The 24,913-nt window shown below is 35.7% G+C and overlaps 1 protein-coding gene across 1 annotated transcript in view; it reads right to left on the bottom strand.

Moving 5' to 3' along the window:
- LOC126365979 (serine/threonine-protein kinase VRK1-like) overlaps positions 1-23,804 on the bottom strand; it is a 67,435-nt gene extending 43,631 nt beyond the window's left edge. Inside the window, exons 1-3 of the mRNA XM_050008786.1 lie at positions 23,688-23,804; positions 18,448-18,518; positions 3,611-3,842 (exon numbers count right to left, since the gene is read on the bottom strand). Of these exons, the coding sequence (XP_049864743.1) occupies positions 3,611-3,797 (187 nt within the window). The 5' untranslated portion in view covers positions 3,798-3,842; positions 18,448-18,518; positions 23,688-23,804. The remainder of the gene's footprint in view (positions 1-3,610; positions 3,843-18,447; positions 18,519-23,687) is intronic.
- Between the last annotated feature and the right edge of the window lie 1,109 nt (positions 23,805-24,913).

The raw sequence follows: 24,913 nt of genomic DNA, 5'->3' as shown, positions 1-24,913 counted from the left end.
TAAACAAACGAAAATATCAAATATGAAATTCACTTTTTAAACATTTGCAAATGTTAGGAACATTTCAGTGTGCATACGGACACTGAGTGGACCGTAACATTGCTGCACATTCACATAAAGTTACTAATTTCTTTCGGACAAAAAGAAGTGTGATGCAGCTCTCAACATTAAATATTTTTTGAAAGGGTGAAAGTGAGTAGTTATTTGCAGCCATCACATTAAGGATCTGAAAAGCTTTAGCACAAATTTAACATTCTTAGTACATACATACTGAAAGGGTACTGCTTCGGTTTTCGCTCCTGAAACAAAGTTATAGATTTTGGAGTCAATCAAATACAAAAGCTTTGGTAGATTTACTGCCTAAGCATAAATAAATTACTGTGCTGTATGACAAACACATCCCCACTACAAGGAGAAGTCTCCTATTACTTTTGACAAATAGTGTGTAGTCAAGAGAACACTCCTCTGCAAGGTTGTTTCCCTTCTAATTACAAAACATACATGAAAAGCTTCACTTTGTTACAGTCCTAACCAATATACAACCAATGAGTTTACATACTGTAAAGAAAAGCAACATGACATGTCCTAAATTCAATTGCTAAGTATAAATTTTTGCAAGACATCACTTTTTGGGTCATTTGCTGATACATGCAACAGTAAATACACGGAACTTTCACACCAGAATGGCAATTACTGAATATATGAATGCTGTGGGAATTAAAGTTTGATGACTGTGATTATGAATAAAATTCTACAAGAAACTGTACTGAAGGAAGAAGGGATAGGAAGCAAGGAGAACATCTGAGCACAAGTATTGGAGCAACATTGGAAAAAAAAACATTCTTGGGCAATTACAGATACTGTACCTGTCATATGGCTATCGTGATATAGCCATATATCCCTGCTAAAATGAATACACTGTATAAAAGTAGCTACTAAAAGTGTTTTAAAAAATCGAAACACTAAATTTTTGGTAACTGACAGACTACAGATCCAAGTTGGCTTAGGATGTTTTCTGTCAATTATTTCTTTCACTTCTGGCATCAATTTTTGATGTGTAAATTCCCAAGTTACACAATGGTTCGGAGTCCATATTAAACTGTGGGTCACTATATCACTGAGCAGGTAAGTCAGTTCAAAAGTCAGAGGAAGGCAAGGGCATAACACCTCCAATAATAACATACCTAGTAAAGCACTTCAAACCAACCTTCAGGTTGAGAACAGCTTTACTTTCAAGTACTGAATAAATCCCAATGAGTAAGGTGCCTTGTTGGGTTGCTCATGTGTGGGAGTGAATAAATAAAAAGACCTCTTATAATACATTTGTTTTATTATCATAAAGAACATACAATTAAACACAGACACACACAACCAACAACTATATAACTTGCATTACACAATAGTTTCCTTATCTCTGCATAAATATCTATCAACAAAATATTCAGTTTGTTGATTTACAGAATGATAACAATTAAGTGATTAGCTGTACCATAAAATTCCACGAGAAGTGTGCCCAAAGTGTAAGTTTATCAGTCCATACATAAAAAAATCCTTGTGGTCCTTTGAGTGACAATTCCTTTAATTGAAGCATTCCATAACCCTTAAAATACACACTTTTACCCATCTATTTTATATTTGGCTATGGTGATTAATTTTGTGACAGTTAGGACATATTCAAGAGTGATCTGTATTCAACATTAACAACAAACTGGGAGTAAAAGAAGTACTGATTGAAATTAATGACAAGTAGTTGCTTTAAGTATGAATTTACAGTCAAAGAATGTGTGTACATTTTTAATTGTGAAACAATAAGTATTTGTAGTAGTACTATTACTACATCTTCCACATGCGTAGGCCTCAAAAGACAATGACAAAATGAGGTATTTGACGGAAAAAGCCAATGTTAAATCATTACAATTTCACAATGAAGCTTGAAAAAATTTGCACCTCTGAAATAACAACACAGAAATGCAAAAACTTTTGAGATGACAAAGCTAACATTCATACAGTAGACACTACATTTTATACTTTTCTTCTTTGTAGTGTATTTTTTGATGAAACATTTTAACACACCAAGATAACTGTTCAATATTTTCAGGAAATCACTACCAACCCTCCCCCTCTGAAAGAGTTTCTTTTATAGAGCTGGATATTCAAATATATTTAAAGTGACATGAAATTGGCTCCAGTCTTAGTTAACAAACGCTACCAGTTTGTGTTTAGTGAAACGTATGGAAAATAGAGTTTGCTGGGAAAAAAATTAGAAATTCATGCTGTGCTAAAGTGAAAACAAATTGTGCATACTGAATTTCAGAGATTTCCTTGTATTTGGCGAACCAAGTAAAATGATCGGAATGGAATATTTCATCAAATTTAATGTAAATAAAAATGCACATATACTAATAATATTACAATTTGGTTGTAGTTTAGTACACTGAATGAATTTCTTAACATGTACGAGAACTCATCAATACTTTAATATCAGCAATATAGCTGTGTTTAGAAGTCCAAGATGATCATGCATTGTGAAATTGGCAGAATGCTCTGCACACAATAGAAACTGGGATTGATTTACTTACATCACAGCTTTGGTGCTAAACTTGATTTCTTAAGCTTTTCAAGATGGTACCTGAAGATAGAAACATACTGCATGCTGTTGCCGGAGTAACACTTCCAATGCCTCTCAGATTGGTATTTTTGTACAATACTTACATATGAATTGGGAGTAATGTTACACTAAACTATTTAGAGATGATTGTAGCCACTCTAAAATCTACTTATTGAATATAATTACAAGATAAACTTAAACTAATACATATTTTCTTTATAGTGTAACACTTTACCTTGTAATTCCCAGATACATATTTCAACTTGCATCACTAGCTTCCAAAGTCTCTGTGCTATTTACTATAATTCATACTAAATTTAACTGTAGAGAGTATATAGCTTGCCTCTCATCTTCCATACTATAACTACCACAGTGCAAATCTCACTGAAGGCATCACTGTAGAGGTGGGGATGGTGAGATGCACACACAAGGAAATGATTATGTCTGCTTACAAGTAGCAGCAGACACAGGGAGTGGTGAGGAGGACAACTTCCAACGTGTTGCCAAGCTTTATGAAGTTTTGTTCAGACATCAATTGATAACACAGCATCACAACTGAAAAGTCTGTCACATTATGGAGGGGAGTATTTATAGCTGTACAGACCTGCTCACAGCAAGGCATTATGAGGAAGACTAATGTTACTGGTTACTGATGGTTTGGGGGGAGCAGGGGACGGGCGGTGCAGAGAATAGTTAAAAACTGGACTGCGTTCCACCATTAGGTGCTGTATTATACTACTACTACTACTACTACTACTACTACTACTACCACCACCACCACCGACAATGAAATAATAATAATAATAATAATAATAATAATAATAATAATAATAATAATAATAATAACAACAACAACAACAACAACACAAACTCCAACTAATACAAACGAGAAGAGTAAATGAAAGAAGATAGAGCTCCAGCTTCACTGTAATGTGATAGTATTGGAAATATTTTACACCTATAACTAATGCTCACATACAAAAATTGATTTCCATTACTTACCCAGGTATATTTCACCAAAACCTCCAACACCTATTGATCTTCCAAGTCTCCAACGTTTTCCTAACACATCCGTGAGGATCTCCCCCTCTCTTATTGGATCAGGCAATTTATTACCGTTAGAAGCTATTCTCTTTTTGGGAGGCTCAATTTCCGGAGCTAAAATTGCATCTGACATCCGGCGACGCATTGCGCTCACAGGAAAACAGAATTTTGTAGCAATTCAGAACGGCAACTGTGGAAGACCATATCATTAAGTATGAAACCCAATTTAAAAGAGAGTAAGTAGTTTTACAACTGAAATGCACTAAGATTAAAACCCTTACAGTACAAACGTACTTTTCATAATGCACAGTACCAATGGGGAGGCAGAGAGGGTATTTTTATCGGCCTTTATCAGCAAAATATTGCATAAAGAGCTACTGATGTGAACTAAAAGCCCAGAAATACTAAATTTCTTTTAGCACACTATACAAAAAAGTATTTAGAATTTTTAATTTTTAGGGTCATTTAAATTTATTTAGACCTATTTTCTTGAGCAGTATTTCCTTGCACTGTTAGAAACAGTCATTACCGATTTATAAAGTCTTCATACTTTATACATGTACCAGTTTTCTTGCTGTGTTTACTGCATGTATCCCTTACAGCTTCACAGATCATTCCTGTTTTGTACTTGACTGCTTTTGACTGGCTTTCATGACAACACAAATGAGCCCGTCCCCTCCCTCCTTTAGCTTCCTCTGCAACGAACTTCTGCTTGATATTCCATCCGAGAATACCTCCCATGGCTGAAACCACACACTTCTGGAGTCTTCTATTATACATAGTCCTTTCTTCACCGTATGGTTTCGTGAGCTGTAGTCCCAGTTCTTGAATAGTAAGCCACTGCTTATTAGATTTTGTCTTATCCCACAATGGGGAGTTGAGCAGAAACAATGTAGAGCCATTTAATACTGCTATGTCCACAAGAGTATAGAAAATATATAGCAGCCATCTTCTTGTAGCCCTCTAAATAGAAAATTTCATCACCATTTGATTTTGAGATGTCTCAGTTCTTGTGGTATATGCTTCCTGTTAACTTGTAATGTTCCCACAAGAGTCAGCTTGTGATTCCTCCAAAATCTTTGACCAAATCAACTGAACTGTTACATATGTCTGCGGTGGCAACGCACCCTGAAATATTTATAGGAACAACAAGGCATTTCACTACAATTGAAGTTGAATTTGATTGTTGTGGACTATCATTTTTTCTCCCTGCATACTACTCCATGCTGAGAACATATCTGGTTTTAAAAGAGTTTGAGCATTCATACAAGCATACCACACTTTCCCAGTTTTTCCTTCATGAAGACCTTGAAGGGACATCTGCCACGCAAAAAATGCAGCATTTCATCAATAACTGTGTCCACCACAGCAGAGTAATATTTTGAGAGTAGTTCAATCATTTCCTCAAATGCATTTCATACTGGAGCGAACGTGCCATGTTCTCTACACTCATTTTGTCTCTGTCATCAAATCTTACTATTTTAGTAAGATGATGGAAGATAGTTCTATTCATAGTAGCAGTATAAGCAAATCTTCCTGAGGTGTTGGACCATACATCAAGACTACATGACTGACTCTTGCTCTCCTTCCCCACAATACGTAACCCGACATATGCCACGAATTCAAGTCAGCCTGTTTTGAGTAAATTCTGTCTAAATGCTTCTCCATTAGTATGCTTTATTATGGCGACAATTTCTGGAGAACAAATCTTTTCAAATGATTCTATTATTGTTCCTACTTTACCTGCTTATCTTATGCCTTCTCACTCTTTCACTATGTTTTGTGCTACACGCCTTGCGGTACGATGAGGCCTGAATGTAAAAACTTTTCCAGTCTTGTCAGTGACCTCACCAGCTGTGTTATCATTCTTTGCAGGTGCACAGAGTTCCTCTTCCGAGTGTCTCTATACCATCACTGTCCAAATCCTCACATACAACACATTCCTCTTCAGTTTCACTCACCAAATTCAATTTCCAAATCTGCAGATTCTTCTAAAATTTCTAATACTTCTCTCTCAGTATGATAGCGATGATACATTTTCAATCACAGTTGTCTCTAACACTGGACAAAATGGCACTGAATAAGAAGGAAGAAGAAACAATCACAAATCATACAGAAACAAATTGTTATTGAGATTATTGTTACTATGCACACAGAGAAATTCATTGCACTGAGGTACTACTGCCAAAATGTTATAATTTATTGTATAAGACAATCCTTGTCAAATCACATCTACTGCTAAGGAGGTACACTTAAATTAACAGATTAAGTTTAACAGAAAAATTTATACATTTATAAAATCTAGTATAGGAAATAATAAAAAACAACACACATTTTATAAGAATTTTAAAATATGAAATATCAATCTAAATTACAACATTTACAGAAGGTGGGCACAAAGTAGCATGCTCCCCCCTGGTACAGCAGGGGTTCAATTGAAAGTTTTGCTTAGTTGGTTTCTAGATGTGAACACAATAATTTGTCACAGTGGCACAACTCATGAGTAGAAAACTGCAATACTGTTGACTTTCAGTGCCAGCGATGGATCAAATGAACACATCCAACAGTCATGCAGAAATGAAAACAATTTGTAAGAGGAAGAGGGGCTGCAGGTGAGGGAAGAGGGGAAGGAAGCTTATTCAACAGCAACAACATGGGGGTCTTACTATGCCAGATGCATAAATTTACTACACAAATAGTTCTGTGAAACACTTAAAATCAATATTGATGAATTTTATATCACTATCCTCCGTTCAAAGCAATAAGGTGGCATTTGAAAGGCAGTTTCATTAAAAATCAAAGAACATAAAAGTACAAACTTTCTTCACATAACAAAACCAATCAAATAGATAAATTATTGTAAATACTTTTTTGATGTAACAAATACACAATTAAATATAAAGGTTATACAAAAAGTGTAGAGTTTACAATATGGTGTGCTCCCACACAAAAAAGACGAAGTATGGGCAAAGTATAAAAATTAACTTTTGGTCTGTGAAGCACATCTGCTGTGCACTGTGTTAAAATACCTTACCTTCCAAATGTTCCCTGTTATTTTATAATTACAAAATGAACCTTTTTACTCTCCAACAGTATACACTGTTTCTTAACTTTCCTGTAGATTAGAACTGAGTGCCAGAACAAGAGAAATTCAAAAAGAGGCATTTTGTTCGAAATGCTCTTACCAATTGAGTTTTCCAAGCAGGGCCATGATCTGATCTCACATCTTCACTTCTCTTGGCACCTCTATCCCTATTAAGAAATTTTTCATAAGCCCAACTGTATACCTTGCCAGACTAGCACTCCCGAAAGAAATGTTTGGGGTTGGAGTCTCGATATGGCACACAGTATTCCATTACTGACTGCAATTTCATACAATAAATTATCAATCCAATTTCAACAGATTATAACTTTGGTAACCAATTTGCAACACAGCATAAAAAACACAGTTTTGAGAACAAGTCTCGATATGTACAGAGACAAGTTCATTAAGCCCTTTAGTAGTTTTCACAACAACTGATGAATGAAATAATTCTGGTAGATCTAAGGATGTATAGCAAAACAACATTTAAAAGTTGAAGTATATGTCTCAAACACAAATAGTAATCCTACAATTTACCTAAACCTTTAATTACACACTGTCCTCCTGTCTTCCATTGTTCTTTACCCTTCTGAATGCCTCTTGTTAATGAAAACAGTAACTCCAAATCCCAAGTAACTGACATAATGGCAATAGATGTAGGTAATGGTATATTTTGATGCTCCTAATTTATGCTTTGCCTTTGGTACCTCATCCTGACTAAGCAGAACCATAAATTGTTGAGACAGATAAACAAGGCTGGATTATTTATAAACAAGACCTGTTCCGAGTGTACTGTTCGAGCGAGTGTGCTCCGACTTCTGTGAGGTACAGGTGGGGGATATCTGTAGTGGGGAATGTGTGTGGTAGGTCTTCACAGAAGGTTCTGTTAGTATTATTCACACTATACAAGCAAGTTCACATATGACTGTGTAACAAATCATTACCAAATTTATTATTCAGGCAGAAATAATGTAGAGATTAAAAGCACTGACTGGTAATGAGACACCTGAGAGGTTTCAAATGTGCCCAAGAATTCAAGAAAGATTGTAAATGATTTCAGATGAGTCAGAATCATTATCTGTGAATGAATACTACAGACAAGAATTTTATCATCATTTGTTATCCAACTGAAAGCAGCAGACCTGGCGGCTTCCAAAATTGCTTCTCAGGTTGGATTAAGTTATAGGAATTGTTATGTCAGCATTGCAAAGAAACTAAGCCACTGTAAAGTGTGCTTCTAGTGGCTTCAGAAAAGTTTCAATTGAAAAACAAAACATAAAACATCTGTGAATTTGTAAAAAGCACTCAGCAATGACTGCAGATGAAGGAGTTGCCTTTTTGAATCTTATCTTCTGTAATAAGGCTCATAGATCATATGTAATATGCACAAGCCAAAACAAGGCACTAAGGAATCAGAAAGGAATGGTGACTACACTCCAGCGAAAGCAGACAAATGTTAGCTGACTACGCTGCTTGGGACTTCTTGAGGAATGGAATCCTGCATACTGAGTAACAGCACAAGCATCATATTAGCAACTCAGCATATTACTGGGACCTGAGAAAACAGGCAAGAAGATTGGAATTTTATATCATCAAAAAGTCATTGTATACTAAGCATACACTCAGACTGCAGAAGGGAATAGGCCATATCCTTTAAAAGGAACTATGCTGGCATTTGCCTGAAAGTATTTGAGAAATATCCGAAAATCCCAGTATGGGTGGACAGGTAGCGATACAAACTACCCTCCTCCAAAATACAAGTACAGTGACTTATCTCTGCACCACCTCACAAGGTGTCAAAAACTTTAAGAAAAAAAGAGAGACACCATTTTATCAGCCCTATAAAGTCCAGACTTTAACCTGAGTTTCACTGTTTTTAACTGCTCCCAGAGACATTGGAAAGCATACAGCCTAGAACATTCATGCACAACTGGATGATGACATGACATCACTCTTCTTATGATGACGGCATCAAGTAACCAGTTTATGTTGACACACACACACACACACACACACACACACACACACACACATACACAGAGAGAGAGCTTCAAACAGAAGACTGGCACTGAATGTAATGATCAGAGGGCATCACTGCCTTAAGACAAGCTGCTAAAAAGAAAGAGCTTTCAATATAATACCTTGGTCAGGAGAGAAATATTATCTAGCACTGGGAAACTACCGCGCCTTCAGCTCTGCCACTACTCGACGTTCGATAGCATTTTGTTAACATTCTTCTCATTCTGACTGGTGCTAGGAACCTCACAATTGCCCAAATCTGCCATACATTTCTTCCTCTTCACCCTACCACCTCAGGTTGGCATCTCTCTCTCTCTCTCTCTCTCTCTCTCTCTCCCTCCCCCCCCCCTCCTTCACTAATGTTCTCTTTTCAACAGCTTCACCTTCTCTCCGCCTCTCCCTTTCTCCCTCTTCATCTCCACTTCTCCCCCTCCTCACCCCTCTCTCCCTCTTCCTCAATGTCTTTTAGCTGTACCCACTGGATGCTTCTAATCTTGTTGTGCAGCAGCAGATTCATCTGTCAGAAGATCCACCTCTTTCCCACTACTCACTACTTGCATCCTTCCCTACACTCTCAATAATAGAATGTCAACAACTAGTCTCTCTCTCTCTCTCTCTCTCTCTCTCTCTCTCTCTCTCTCTCTCTCTCTCTGTGTGTGTGTGTGTGTGTGTGTGTGTGTGTGTGTGTGTGTGTGTGTGTGTGTGTGTGTGTGTGTGTGTGTGTGTGTGTGTGTGTGTGTGTCCTTAGGCTAAAAATAAAGCTAGTGCTCAAAAACTAGTGTGAATGCTGTCTTGTATTATGTTTCTTTGCTTCACACATTAAACTCTTTATTTGCTACATGAATACTGAAATGATGTGAATACTAACATTTACATAATACACAAGATGGGGAAAAATTAGTACTGTAGTTGCATGTAAAAAAGGAGCACATATACATAACTGTATAAATAATATACTGAAACACACTAGCAGCACATTGAAAAATTGTCAAATCAAGTATTCAAAGTTTCAAGCATTTTCTTTGTCAAAAAAAGTGTCATACAGAAGATAGGGAAAGCAAAGGATGGTAAAGGAAAAATCACTTTTTAGAATAAATTATGATTTCAGATAGTTACCTTAAAACAATATGACAATATTTTACACTTAAAATGTGTGTAGATAAAAAGAAGAATGAGGCAAAGTTACTGGTCTAGGAGTAATGTCTTCATTTAGTAACCAAAATGTCCTCAGTGACAGGTTCGAAACCCACCACCATTTAAATTTTGAACAAAAATCATTAGCAATGGTAGTCGAAGGCTTCCAACACAAGAAGTCGTTCCATTCAGCCAAAGGCCCCGTCAAAGACGTTGGAGGAGCAAACAGAGGTTCAGGACACTTCCTTGCCCTTGGTTGGGAAACTGCCTTTAAAGGCAGAATAATCAGCGGTGATCAACAGCACTAGGATGCAGAAGGCAATGGAAGTCACCGAATTAAAAAAACATGATGTGGACCCACAGGACAGGCCTGTAACTGAAAAAGTGTCACAATGATCTCTTCACTGGCAAAAGGTTCAGACTAGCCCTCCATTCAGATCTCTGAATAACCAACATTCTATGAGTCGGGGCATGGAATGTCAGATTTTGATCATGGTAGGGAAACAAGAAAATCTGAAAAGGGAAATGCTAACACTCATTCTAGAGGTAGTGAGAGTCAGTGAAGTAGAATGGAAAGAAGACAAAGGTATCTGGTCAGATAAGTATGTGGTAAATAACAGCAGCAGAAAACAGTACAAGGGAGTATGATTCTTTATTAATAGGAAAATAGGGCAGAGAGTGCATTAGAGCGAACAGTTGGGTGGCAGGTTGTTCTCATCAGAATTGATAAACATCGACATAGATAGTTCCGGTACATATGCCAACGTCGCAAGCCAAAGATGAAGAGAGAGAGGAAGTACATCTATGAGGATACTGAACAGGTGATCCAATACATAAAGGGAGATGAAAATCTAATAGTCATAGCGGAGTGGAAAGCGGTTAAAGGGGAAGGAGTAGAAGAAAGGGTTACAGAAGAACATGAGCTTGGTACTAGGAATGAGAGAGGGTAGAGACTAATTGAGTTCTGAAATAAGTTTCTGCTAGTAATATTGAATAATCTGTTAAAGAATCACAAGAGGAGGAGGAGGAGGAGGAGTTACACTTGGAAAAGGCTAGGGGATACAGGAAGATTTCAGTTAGATCACATAGTGGTCAGGCAGAGATTCCAAACTCAGATGCTGGATTGTAATGTGTACCCAGGAGCAGATATACGCTCAGATCAAAATTTAGTAGCGACGATGAGTAGGCTGAAGTTTAAGAGACTAGTCAGGAAGAATCAATATGCAAAGAAGTGGAATATGGAAGTACTAAGGAATGAAGGGATATGATTCAAGTTCTCTGCGGACAATGAAGGTAATTTTGATGAATCCATTGATAACAGAAGAAATATTTTAATTCATCGAAGTAAAAAGTACAAAAATGTTCAGGGAAATTCAGGAATACAGAAACACAATTTGCTTTGGAATGAAATAAATAGTAAGTGCAGGGAACCTAAGCCGAAATGACTGCATTAAAAATGCGAAGAAATTGATAAAGAAATGACTATCAAAAGCAATAACTAAGGGAAAAGAACCCTCAGTGAAATTAAAAGCAAGGGTGGTAACAATAAGACTGCAATAGGAATTCCGCTGTTAAATGCACATTGTCCGATGATCTGACAGAAGAGGAAACAGGAGTCGATATACAAGAGGTCAGGGATCCAGTATTAGGATCGGAATTTAAAGAGCTTTGGAAGACTTACAGTCGAATAAGGCAGAAATAATAGATATCATTCCATCAAAATTTCTAAAGAGATTGGGATAAGTGGCAATGAAGTGCCTATTCACGCAGGTGTATAGAATGTGAGAATTAGGTGATACACCATCATCAGACTTTCATGAAAATATCATTCACAAAGTTCCGAAGATTGCAAGAGTTGACAAGTGCAAGAATTGTTGCACAATCAGCTTAACAGCTCATGCAGCCAAGTTGCTGACAAGAATCATGTACAGAAGAATCGAAAATACAGTTGAGGATGTGTTAGATGACAATCAGTTTGGCTTTAGGAAAGGTAAAGGCACCAAGGAGGCAATTCTGACATTGTGGTTGATAATGGAAGCAAGACTAAAGAAAAATCACAACATGTTAACAGGATTCATCAACCTGGAAAAAGTGTTAGACACTACAAAATGGTGCAAGTTGTTCAAATTTCTGTGAAAAACATGGGTAAGCTATATGGAAATACAGGTAATATACAATATGTACAAGAGCCAAGAGGAAACAAGGAGTGGCACAACAGGAATGAATCACTCAGATTAATATGAATGGAAGACAGGGATGTAGTCTTCCACCTACTGTTCAATCTCTGCATCAAAGAAGTGACTGAGGAAATTGAAAGAATGGTTCATGGAGGAATTACATTCCAATTGGTCCACAGTGAGGAGGTCCTCCAGGATGTAGAACATGTCAGAAAAAAACAATACATGACAAATATTTACAACTCAAACAAATAAGCTAATGTACCATTCCACAGGTCCCAAGTGACATGGTCGTCATTTTTTAATGACCACTATATGAAAGAATCATTTACAATTACTAATGCACATAACTTAAAATAATTTTTTTATTTGTTTATAAGGTATTTGTTTATAAGGTAATAAATGTGTAATACAACTACTAAATACTTATTTACAATGAACACATTACTGCGCTGAACTGGTGCAGCACTGAAATTGTGCACAGGTTATATACACACACAAATCAGTTGGTTCTACTGAAAAATTCATCCATCCTTTAGGCTTCTCTTAAACTGAATTTCATTGGGTTTTAAGCTTTTTATGGCTGCTGGTAAGTTATTGGAAATATGTGTTCCTGAATAATGCACACCTTTTTGTATAAGACTAAGTGACTTTAAATCCTTGGAAGATTATTCTTATTTCTAGTATTGATTCCATGAATTGAGCTGTTGGCTTTAAAAAGTGATATTTTTAATGACAAATTTCATTATGGAATAAATATATTGGGAAGCAGTAGTTAGTATCCCTAGTTCCCTGAACAGGTTTCTGCAGGATGTTCTTGAGTTCATACCACATATAACTCTTACTGCATGTTTTTGTGCCTGGAAAACTTTAGCTCAGTTTGATGAATTACTCTACAAAATAATCCCATATGACATTATGGAATGAAAGTAAGCATAGTATGCCAGCTTTTTCATTTTTATATCCCCTATGTCTGACAATTCGCATTGCAAATAGAGATTTGTTGAGACGCTTCAGGAGTTCTGTGGTGTGCTCCTCCCAGTTGAATTTATTATCAAGCTGTAATCCCAAGAATTTAACACTGTCCTCTTCTGCTATCTTCTTGTCGTCGTATGTTAGGCATATACTCATGGGACACCCCTTACATTTCTGAACTGCATGTAGTGTGTTTTTTCAAAGTTTAGTGACAAAGAATTGGCTAGGAACTAGTGATTAATATCCACAAATATTTTATTGGCTGATCTTTCTAAGACTACACTTGATTTGCTATTTATTGCAATGTTTGTATCATCAGCAAACAAAATGAACTTGGCTTCTGGTAATGTTACTGATGAAAGGTCACTGATATACACAAGAGAAAGGGACCTAAAGTGGAACCTTGTGGGACACCACACGTAATTAGTTCCCAGTTGGATGATGCTTGATACATGTCTCTTTCCTAATAACACCCTTTGTTTCCTGCCAGAGATATAAGCTTTGAACCATTTTGCAGCATTTCCTGTTACACTATAATATTCTAATTTCCTTGAAAGGATATTGTGATTTACACAGTCAAATGCCTTTGATAGATCACAAAATATACCAGCTGCCTGCAATTTTTCTAATGAATTAAGCACATTTTCACTGTAAGTGTAGGTAGCCTTCTCAATATCAGAACCCTTTAGAAATCCGAACTGTGACTTTGACAATAGGTTATTTGAGATAAGATGGTTATGAAGCCAATTGTACATTACTTTTTCTGAAGTTTTTGAGAATGCCAGCAAAAGTGAAATTGGATGGAAATTTGATACTATTTCTTTATCTCCCTTCTTAAACAGTGGCTTAACTTCAGCATATTTCAACCATTCAGGAAATATTCCACTGATAAACGACTGGTTACACACATAGCTTAATATATTACTTAACTCAGAATCACATTCTTTAATTAACTTTGTTGATATTTCATCATGTCCACTAGACTTTGATTTTAAAGATTTTATGATGGATATTATTTCTGCTGGGGTAGTGAGGGTCAAAGACATGATATGGAAATTACTTGAAATGTCTGGCCTGAAGTATACCATAGCAGCATCTACAGAACCTGACAACCCCATCTTGTCAGTAACAGTTATAAAATGTTTGTTAAAAAGTTCTGCAACACTATACATATGTCACCAATGTATCATTTACTCTTAACACTATTTTTCCCTCTTCATGTCTGGTTCTACTGGTCTCCTCCTTCACTATATCCCACATAGTCTTTATTTTGTTTGCTGATATGACTATATTTTCCTTGTAATATATTTGCTTTGATATCCGTATTACAGTCTTTCATATTTTGCAGTATTTCTTGTAATGTGCTATAGCATCAACATCAGAACTGCTTTGGATTGACAGATACAGTTTTCTTTTTGTTTTACAAGATACCCCTATTCCTTGAGTAATCCATGGCTTCCTTGTAGACTTTACTCTAACCTTGTTAAGTTTAGGGGGAAAACAGTGTTCGAATAAGGTAAGCACTTTATTAGCAAAAGTGTTCTATTTTTCATTCAATGTAAGGTGAAAGGATATCAATGATACATTCACTGATGACACTGCTATCCCCAGTGAAAGTGAAGAAGAATTACAGGATCTGCTGAATGGAATGAACTTTTTAATGAGTACAGAATATGGATTGAGAGTAAATCAGCAAAAGATGAAGTAATTAGAAACAGCAGAAATAAGGACAGTGAGAAACTTCACATCAGGAATGGTGACCACGAAGTAGATGAAGTTAAGGAATTCTGTTACCTAAGTACCACAATAACAAATGACAGATGAGCAAGGAGGACATAAAAAGCAGATTAGCACTGGCAAAAATGGACATTCCTGGCAATGAAAAGTTTATTAGTGTCAAACACAGGCCTTCATTTGAGGAACATATATCTGATAATATATGCTGAGGCATGGCATTGTATGGTGGTGAACATGGACTGTGCAAAAACCAGAAACAAAGAGAACCGAAGAATTTGGGAGGTGGTGCTACAGAAGAATGTTGAGAAGTACGTGGACTGATAAGGTAAGGACTGTGGAGATTCTCTGAAGAATTGGCGAGGAAAGGAATGTATGGAAAACACTGATAAGGAAAAGGGACAAGTTGGCACAACATCTGTTAAGACTTCACGGAATGGCTTCCATGTTACTAGAGGGAGCTGAAGAGTGTAAAAACTGGAGAGGAAAACAGACTGGAATGCATCCAGCAGTCAACTGAGAATGTAGATTACAAATGCTACTCAGATTGAAAAGTTGGCACAGGAGAGGAATTTGTGGTGGGTCACATCAAACCAATCAGAAGACTTAAAAAAAAATACCTTCTAATTTGATTAGATGGACTGAAGCAACCTTCAAATAATGTAGGTGTGCATTTCTTATCATTTGATCTCCGATACAGGAATGCTCAATACAAATTGATGTAACTTAGCATCCTGTTACTACATACCTATTCATCTGGTTACTACATATCTATTCCAGATATATAATGTAATTCCTTGCCATTTCATAGTGTTTTCCCTGTATCTTTCAGACCATCATGGTCAACTAGTGACATTTACTATTAGGGAATGTGACAAAAATGACTGGAAAACTACAAGGATGATAAATGAAAAGGTATTCAGGAATTCAAAAAAAGTTTGCAAAATACAGACCGGAAAGCTTACAAAACACCAATTGTGTGAAAAATATAAATTCTGGAAGATTATTAGGCTATTCAGAAAACCCGTTTTCCTATAATCTAACTAGAGGAAACAGATCAAATACATCTAAACTCTGGGTTACTAATGGAATAACAATATAAAATATATTTAAAAGAAGATTACTTTCCATCAAGGGACACTGAGGATGACAGGGTTCAATCAATTTACAAAGTGCTATGTAAAATTTTTAAGCAATGGCATCAGAAAATCAAAATTTATGTACAGGGTGATTATAAATCAATATCGGGGTTTTAATGCTTTATAATATTTATTATATTAAACTTTCAGTTATAAATGATGTCAAATGATAAAGAGCAACTCAGTTTTACCAAGAACCTTATCAATGTTCAATGAGAGCACTATTTGTCACATGGCACACATCAAATCTATAGCCGAGTTCTTCCCAAATGTTGATAAGTGTGTTTTCAGTGATTGTAGCAATAGCTGCTTCAGTCCAGTTTCTTAATTCAGGGAGGTCTGCTGGTAGCGGAGGCATGTACACATGATCCTTGATGAAGCCCCAAAGGAAAAAATAGCATGGCGCTAGGTCAGGTGAATGTGGAGGCCATGCAAAGCAAGCCCTGTCATTGGGCCCCTTGCGTTTAGGAGGAACTCTACTGTAGACTTGATGTGTGCCGTGTGACAAATGGTGCTCACATTGAACATTTATACGGTTCTTGGTAAAACTGTTTGAGTTGCTCTTTCATTTGACATATCATTGATAACTGTAAATTTAATCAGGTAATAAATATTATAAAGTGTTAATACGCCGATATTCATTTATAAACACACTGCATTTTCAAGAGAAAATAAGTTCCTTCATCAACAAGATAATAACGGTTTGGAATAAAATGAAAAGGAGACAGGAAGAAACAAATCAAGAAAATTAAGAAGTTTCATGAAAGGTAGATAATGAAATGAAAAAAGTCCCAAAACTGCAGATACCTTTAACAACATTTTTATGGCAAAGCAGATAATTTTACTTTCAAAAACTTCCTTAATAGGTATTGTATAAACCTTAATAAATAGCCTATAGTTTCTACGAAAAGCCTTCCAAAACAAGTTGTTTTGAATTGAAGTGCTTCCTACATTTCCCAAAGAAATTTTTATTATTATACATTAATAAATAGCCTATAGTTTCTACGAAAAGCCTTCCAAAACAAGTTGTTTTGAATTGAAGTGCTTCCTACATTTCCAAAAGAAATTTTTATTATTATACATTGTCTTAAAAATATGTGTTTCAGTGGTTACTAAGGGTGAAATCAGTCATAAAATAATGATATGTTCTCAGCTGAACTTAGTAAAACACTGACATACTTATATAATGAATTTTCCTATAACAGTTCTATCCCAGAGACAAAAGTATCCCAAAGCCACTTCGCAAAATAGGGTAACAAAGGACCAGTAAAAAATAACTGACCCATCACATTACCGTCAATATTTTCAAAAAAATTCTGAGAAGATGCCTCTACAAGAATTTAAATGAGTTAGTATTAGTCCAGATACGAGACTGGTAGACAGGTATAAAATATATCACTTTAAATGTCATGCAGATAATGTGGTGGAGTTTTGAGACTGAGGGCAACTTCTCCTCCAACACTGAAGACTATCTTCAAATTAACTCTTAAATTTAATGCTTTATGTTGTTTCATAGTTAGAATTAGCACTGTAATCCAACAGTTTTTTCATAATGTTAAGTCAATGAACTGAATTGCAGTTCAATGCACATCTTTGACTTCTTTCTAGATTTCAGGTACTATGTAGGATCAACAGAATATGACTAATCATGAATAATAAACCACCAATAAGGGAAGAGAGAACACAGGTTTGAATTGTGAAGTCTATTAGTAATTGTTATTCCAATTTCAATGTATGCTTGTCTTCTGACCCAGGATTTTATCCATTATTTCCATCTACGTTTATTCAGTCACTATACAGCTTTCCTATTTCTTGCCCACTTTTATCTCACAATCAACTGTTTACACATTAAAAAACATCTTCTGTTTCTACATTGTCATTCCAGTTCCACACAGTTTTGTTTTTGATAAATAGTAATATTTTATTGGACAGTCTTTGAACATAATAATTTATCTTAATCTATAAGTAACTGTTTCAAATTATCAGCAAACTTAATGGAAAACGCTGTCTCCTGTTTTATGAATTTGTGACTGCTTTCACTGCAATTCCTCTCAACCTCACTACTTCCCACAAAACAAGTCTAAATCTGATGCAAGCCATGTCATTACAGTTAAAATTATTTCAGATTTTCCTTAATTTCTGAGCATATATACATCCACATTTATTAAAAAATTTAATAGAAAAGGAGTAGTTAACTCCAATGTACCAAGCACACTTTTAGTATCAGTAATCAAGCTTTTGAATATAACTTGTGCTCTATATTGAGCTCCTGTCCTTTGAGCTGTTTCCTCAGTTCTTTCTTATATCCTCCCTATTTCCTATTTGCAACTCATACAATTACTCAGTTTTTCTCGTTTTGTACCACATTGGTTACTACACCAATAGTCTATGTATAAAGATCTATAGCAGTATTACATCACACAGTCCACATTTTTTTTTCTTTTACACTGCAAAATATCTCCCACAGCATAAAATGCATTAATATAATACAGGGCAAACAACAGAAATATCTGGTAACATGAAATGGTAATTTACCTTGCAAAGACAACTACATTAACTCTAGACTCTTCAGATCTTTCTCGATACTTGAATGGTCCTAAAGCCACCTGAAACATTAAAAAAACACAATTTTTTCAACTGGAATCAAGTTATGGCAATGTCACATTACATGATTCATACAAACACACATATTGCGAAGTGAGTTGTCAAGAGTAACTTAATTGAAATTTGTAGCATACACAGCATGTTACATAGCAGGCATAATGGTGTGGCAGAAAATCAGCTAAATTATTGGAGATATTAAGCATAAAGGTCTAATTAGACATGGTTATCAACCAAAATATTGTGACTGTGTAAAAACACAAATGGAGGGACACTGTACATAGAACACAATGAACGGTCTAATGACTTTACTTAAATTTCTGTATACAAGCAATGAAAATGTATGGCACCATTATCAGCATAAAAACACACTAATTTCCAAAATGTAAAAGAATGGTTCAAACATCTCTTTTTGGTTTTATTTAGCAGTGAATTCGACAGCAAAATATTGCATCAAAATTTCTTTTATATTTGGCATGACTGCTTCACAAATCAGCCAAAATTTGTCTATCTGTCAAAAATACACACCAACTGCCACACCTATATTGTCATACAGTTTCATATTTTGAGTTTTAAAGGGACACACATCATTTGAGAATTTGTTCCAATTTTCTAATGACATTCCTGTATGATATGTATATTTAAACTACTGTCCTACAATATTAAGCAGAATGTTGTATAGATCTTTATTTTCTTTTAATTGGGTTGTTGGCTCCATGTGTAAATGCATAACTACAGATTTTCATTTTCTGGTACTGAAGACTTCAATCCTTGGTAAAGCATATACGCCCACACTTTGGCAGCAGTTGGGATTGGATTCCACACTAAACACAGCTTTGACCATAACTGTCTTGGTGAGCCAGTTTACTTGCAACATTTGGTCATTGCACTGTCTTAAGCACCATATAAACTTTAATAAATCAAACTGTTCAAAATAAATTGCCTGTAACAAACTATCTGTAAGTCTGTTTAGGTAGTGACATCAATAGAATGTATGGCTGAATTCATGTTCTTACAAAAATGTGCACAACTTACGTAAACATAAGATTTCATAAATCACCGAGTTCAGAACACACTCATAAAAATGAGTTGTTTGTTTTTCCCCAGCATGAATTTATTGCTCGACTATTTGGAATATGATTTTCAGCCACAACACCCTTTTCCGATAGGCATACATGAAAACAATTAACTACTAAAGGTACAGTTGCAGAGAGCTCATCTACACAGTCAATTTTTCACGGTCAGAAAATATATAGTTTATTGTTGTTTGCTTTCTTGGAAGTCAAGTGCTCTCATTCTCAAATACTGGAGGAATGTAGGCCTGGTATTTGCATGCCATGGTTTACATTGCCTCAAAACAGTTTCATGTCGCATGGATCATTTTGCACAATAGATTGTAATGATGTGGAACGAGTCATTTTACATTCACATTGCAAATTAATTCATACATATGGTTACATTCTGAACATGTCTAATTTCCTTTCTTTGCTTTCACAAAGAAAAGAAAATAGAGGTCAGAGTTAAGCTCTATCTACCATCTTTTTACACATTACAGTAATAGAAATTCTTCTCTGGAATAGAAGGAGCTGTCAAAGAGAAACTTTCTGGCGTGTGTGTCTTCCAAATTTTACTTCACAGCCTGTCAGATACAACTAGATAAGTGATTAAAAACTTTTGTCGCAGCATTGTGATCCCTTTTTGTACTAAAGACAAAGACCATAATGTGGAGTAATTATGTACAGCATTGTTCCTTTTGAACTATAGTGGATTACTTGTAACAAACTCCATGAGGGGATAAATATACTATGAAGCAGTAGTCAGCATGTCCAACTGAAACAGATGCCTACAATATGATTGGGGGCAAGTACCACACATTATTCTTACAGCATGTTTTGGCTTAAGAGTTGTTACCCCAGAACATTATTCCATACGGCATTATTGAATGAAAATAAGCAAACCATGTCAACTTATTGATTTCTCTCTTCCCAAGATTTGCAATGATTGTAAGTGCAAATGTGGCTGAACTAAGTTGTTTTAGCAGTTCCAAAAAGTGCTGCTTCTAATTTAAATTCTAATCAATATGGACATAAGAATTTTGAAGTTTCCACCATATTATTTCCTCATTGTGAGTTACTCTTCTCACTGGTGTAGTACCCCTAGATGTGCAGAAATGAATATGTTGTCTCCTTTGAAAATAGAGTGACAGACCACTCGTAGAAGACCAATCGATAATACCTTTAAGAATTTTGTTTGCTATCTCTTCTGTTTCTGTATGTATATTTGGATTGATCAATAGTAGTGTCACCTGCAACAAGAACTTAATTCTGCTTCTTGTATATTACACAGAAGATCTTTTACATATATGGGGAGCAACAGTTGACCCAAGATTAAGCTTTGGAGAACCCCTTACATGATTGCTCCCCAGTTAGAATAAAGTCCCCAGACTAAATTGGGTAATTGACTAAGTACAACTTTCTGCATTCTTTTGGTCAAATATGACATTATCCATTGGTTGATTATACCATCAATCCCATAAAACTTCAATTTACCTAGGAGAATACTGCATGTCACATTCAAAGGCCTTAGATACGTCACAGAAAACACCACGCCAGCCTATTTATTATTTAATGCTTGTAAAATCTGGCTAGTGAACATGTAAATGGCATTCTCAGTAGAGCAACCCTTCTGGACCCCTAATTGTGATTTGCTCAGGACATAAGGCAATCTGTTATTTATCCTGCCTGTGCATCATGAACAGAGAGAGCTTTTGTTACTGGGTGAACAGTTATTTTCTCACACTGAGCTTCATCAAAAGGAAATATTGTCAATTATGGTCCTACTGTCTTTATGAAATTGTTTGGAAAGTTAACTAATGAGATCAAATTGTAAGATCCACGTTAAGGTTTCCATATCATTTTTGCTTTCAGAATCCTTTAGAAAATTTACATTGATCCTTTTCCCATGTTAGTTGTGTGTGAGTAATATGCTACAGTGTAATCTTTTATACGTAACTTATCTAAACTTGGGGTTACGTTGTGTTCAGAGAGGCAAAGGATGTCGTCTTTTCAGAGCTATCTATATTTTCCATACGGATAAGAAGCTATTCTGCCTTATTACTCAATCCTACAATAATTTGATGAAATAAAACAACACTGCTTTTCTGTATATTTGTATCATTTTGAGAGGGGCTTCTACTATTTTCACTTCTTTCTGGACAGGGTGCCTGAATCCAGATTCTAGTACCTCTCCGACACCAGCAACTAGAGAGATACACAGTTGCTATCTGTAATACATACTTGTCTTTTTGAGTTAAACTTTTAACATAACATTATACCTCTTATTGATTAGAGTACAACAGCAATTTAAATTCAGTCAATAAATATATGCAAATTGAAAGTCAAATTACTGTTGCCCCTGGAAGCTGTAACGTGGTGACCTACAAATGGACCTGGGTTAATTTGTGCTACGTTAGTCAGTGATATTGATCTACAAAATCAGCTACCACTTTGTCAAATGAAATTCCCTGGAGCAACAAGATTGCATTATTACACAATCCTCACTTTCCAAAAATTCTAAAACCAATTAAATGAAAGTGACCTGCAGCTGATTGGTGCACATTTACCACCACCTAGAGGTAGATAAAAATGTTATTGCTCACTTTAGTCCAGTTAAAAAACTGGCAAAATCTCAAAAGCGGCTCCAGCCCAGCTAAACACCTGCATACACAATTCTATATAGAGCCTAACAAGCACTCATATGTTCCTGGGTTTACGTATTTTTATCCTAACTGCAACATTATATGGTTAAGTCTGTAGCATATGTGGTCACTTTCATACTAATGCCTTACACCAGACATTTCTTGAAAGAGTTGATAATGTCATTTCAACTATTCCATTATATGGCACTACCTTCTTCCTAGTAAAGTAAACTGGTTAGCTCATACTACAAACACATGAGTATAGAGTGACATCAAAAGCAGTTTTGGCTGAAGTCAACTTTCGGTCACTTGAAAGCTAATCTCTTCTTAGTACTCAGATACTGTCCATACTCATTACTAATACTTATTCTGTGACAAAACTGCAGTATTGTACTCCATTTTTGGTCCCGGGCACACACAACAGGTAGTCCACTATTTTTCGTTTCTTCCTCTCTAATGATAAAGCTTAGGTTGTCACAAGGTTGCTTTTTAAAATTCATGTCAGTCAATAGAGTCAGTGCTATTCATAAAGGGTCACATCCCCTAGAGTGATACGGCACTTTTTCTCCAGTATTTCTATTTCTGTGGTTGTTTTCAATTTGTTTTTATGAGTATGTAGTGCTGACAAAACTAATACCACTTATGGCGAGTTTTGTGCAACTATCCAATGGCAAAGGTAAATTGAGACTTTTCTCATAAAATACTGCTTTATGTAAACTCCAAACTATATCGTACGAAATAAACGTGCATAACCGATAATTAAAAACTTTAGCAGTATGCCTTTGCTAACAAAGGGAAAAAAAAAAAAAAAAAAACAGCAATCCAGAACTCACACTATTAAATTTTTTCTGCCTATTAACACTAACAACACTTTAAAGCGGGTCTGTTTTTCACGTACATAAAAAAACTGTTGAAACAGTAGCTTACAAATTAGCTTGTTTCTACGATTCACTACTCCCAAATGTTTTCTGAAGTTTACTAAATACAGCGCGTCAGTGCCGTAAAATTTATGGAACGATTCAATACTGCAAACTAAATTATACCTATACGTTTACTGCAGTTTACTAAATACAGATTGAAAATTGCGTATATTTATGGGGCACTAGACATTCAAACTATTTACACGACGCAAGCAACAAGCAGGCACAAATGAAATCAATTTATTCAACATTTCCATACACCGCCTGCGCAGGATAGCGAAAGCAGCCACAGTGGAATGACAAAATGGCAGTAACTTTCTCCTTGATCTACGTAACATCTTCGATTATTTGGATATAATATAACCAGGCTACTTGAAGTTGCAAGTGTTTAAAAGAACAAACTGTAGAAGCTGACACGAAATACTTAGGAATAAATTCCAAAACCGTTTTGACACTTCGACTGTCAACACCAACATACGCAAATCAAACATGATCACAGTAAAATATACGTACTATTAAAATAATCTTATTTGAAAACAAATATATCTTTTTCTTACCGGAACACTGACAGCATTACTACACTTAAAATTTAAATACAGCATTGATTAAAATTCTACCATAAAACACACAGCCATATTTAATGACCTTGATTTTGCCAAAGATGTCGTTTACTCAATCACTGTCGGACAGTCTCATTCGATGACTAACTATCGATTGTAGAAGTTATTACTTTTATTTTTATATTACACGGTCTTTCGTACTATTGAGAGATAAAGCTGTGATAAAGCACGATCGAAAAATAGGATAACTACAGTGTAACATGGGTGTGCACTGTACGATGGCAATTTATTCACCAGCTAGTTATGCGCTCAAGTTGGCACCGCAAATCGAACTTGTGGGTTATTTTTGCGCGCGAAAGTTACGATATTCAGTTGATTTCGGTCTCAGCTGAGGCAACGTCGATTGTAAACATGTGTGCGAAAAGTTGAAAATGTCAGAATTACTATCTTTTGGACACTGACTCTAGTGGTCATCGTAATGGTCTTCAAGAAATTTATGGAAAACAGAGTTGATATTGGTACATCTAATGAAAATGTTAGTAGCAAACAGTTTACCTGCTTGAAATCAAAGTGTCAAGGTAGCACAATATCCTTATCTTACAGTCAGTTCAATTCAGATTTGTATTGTTTGGTCAGTAAGAGATATGTGTTTAGGAAAATGATTAGAACAACAATGTCAGTTTTTCAATTTCCAAATTGCTGGATGCAGATTGGTGTAACAGTTAAGGCAGAAGTATGACGCTCTTACAAAGAAACAACGCAATATTATGCCTAGCAAATGTAGTAGCGGTTGCAGACGAGTGGTGCTTGGTACATAGAAAATAAATCTCGTATGTGAGATAATAAAGTTTTAACGCAATTTAAGGTACGCTAACGTATCTGCCATCTAATACAAAGAGCTGGGTGACACATGATGTTGTAGCTACTGTGATTATTATAATTTGTGGCTCTGCAGAAATGATTTAAAACGATAATTTGTTTGTCAAAAAGTTATTTTGTATTGCGTTGTATTTTCAGAGGGCCCTTCATTATCCGACAACATAGAAATCTTTGAACAAAACGTACTGTCTGACAATAGTGAGGCACAAAATTGTTAAGGCCTTCATGGCCACTTTTTGACAAATTACCTGTTGGCCTCAATGTCAAGTGCTTCGGGTGACGTTTGCTTACGACTTATCTGAAGTTTCACACTGTGCAAACTGTAAAATCACCACCTGTGAGAG

The sequence above is a fragment of the Schistocerca gregaria genome, chromosome 4 (genome assembly GCF_023897955.1).
Source record: "Schistocerca gregaria isolate iqSchGreg1 chromosome 4, iqSchGreg1.2, whole genome shotgun sequence".
Lineage (NCBI taxonomy): Eukaryota > Metazoa > Arthropoda > Insecta > Orthoptera > Acrididae > Schistocerca > Schistocerca gregaria.
This window is presented reverse-complemented; position numbering and strand designations above follow the sequence as displayed.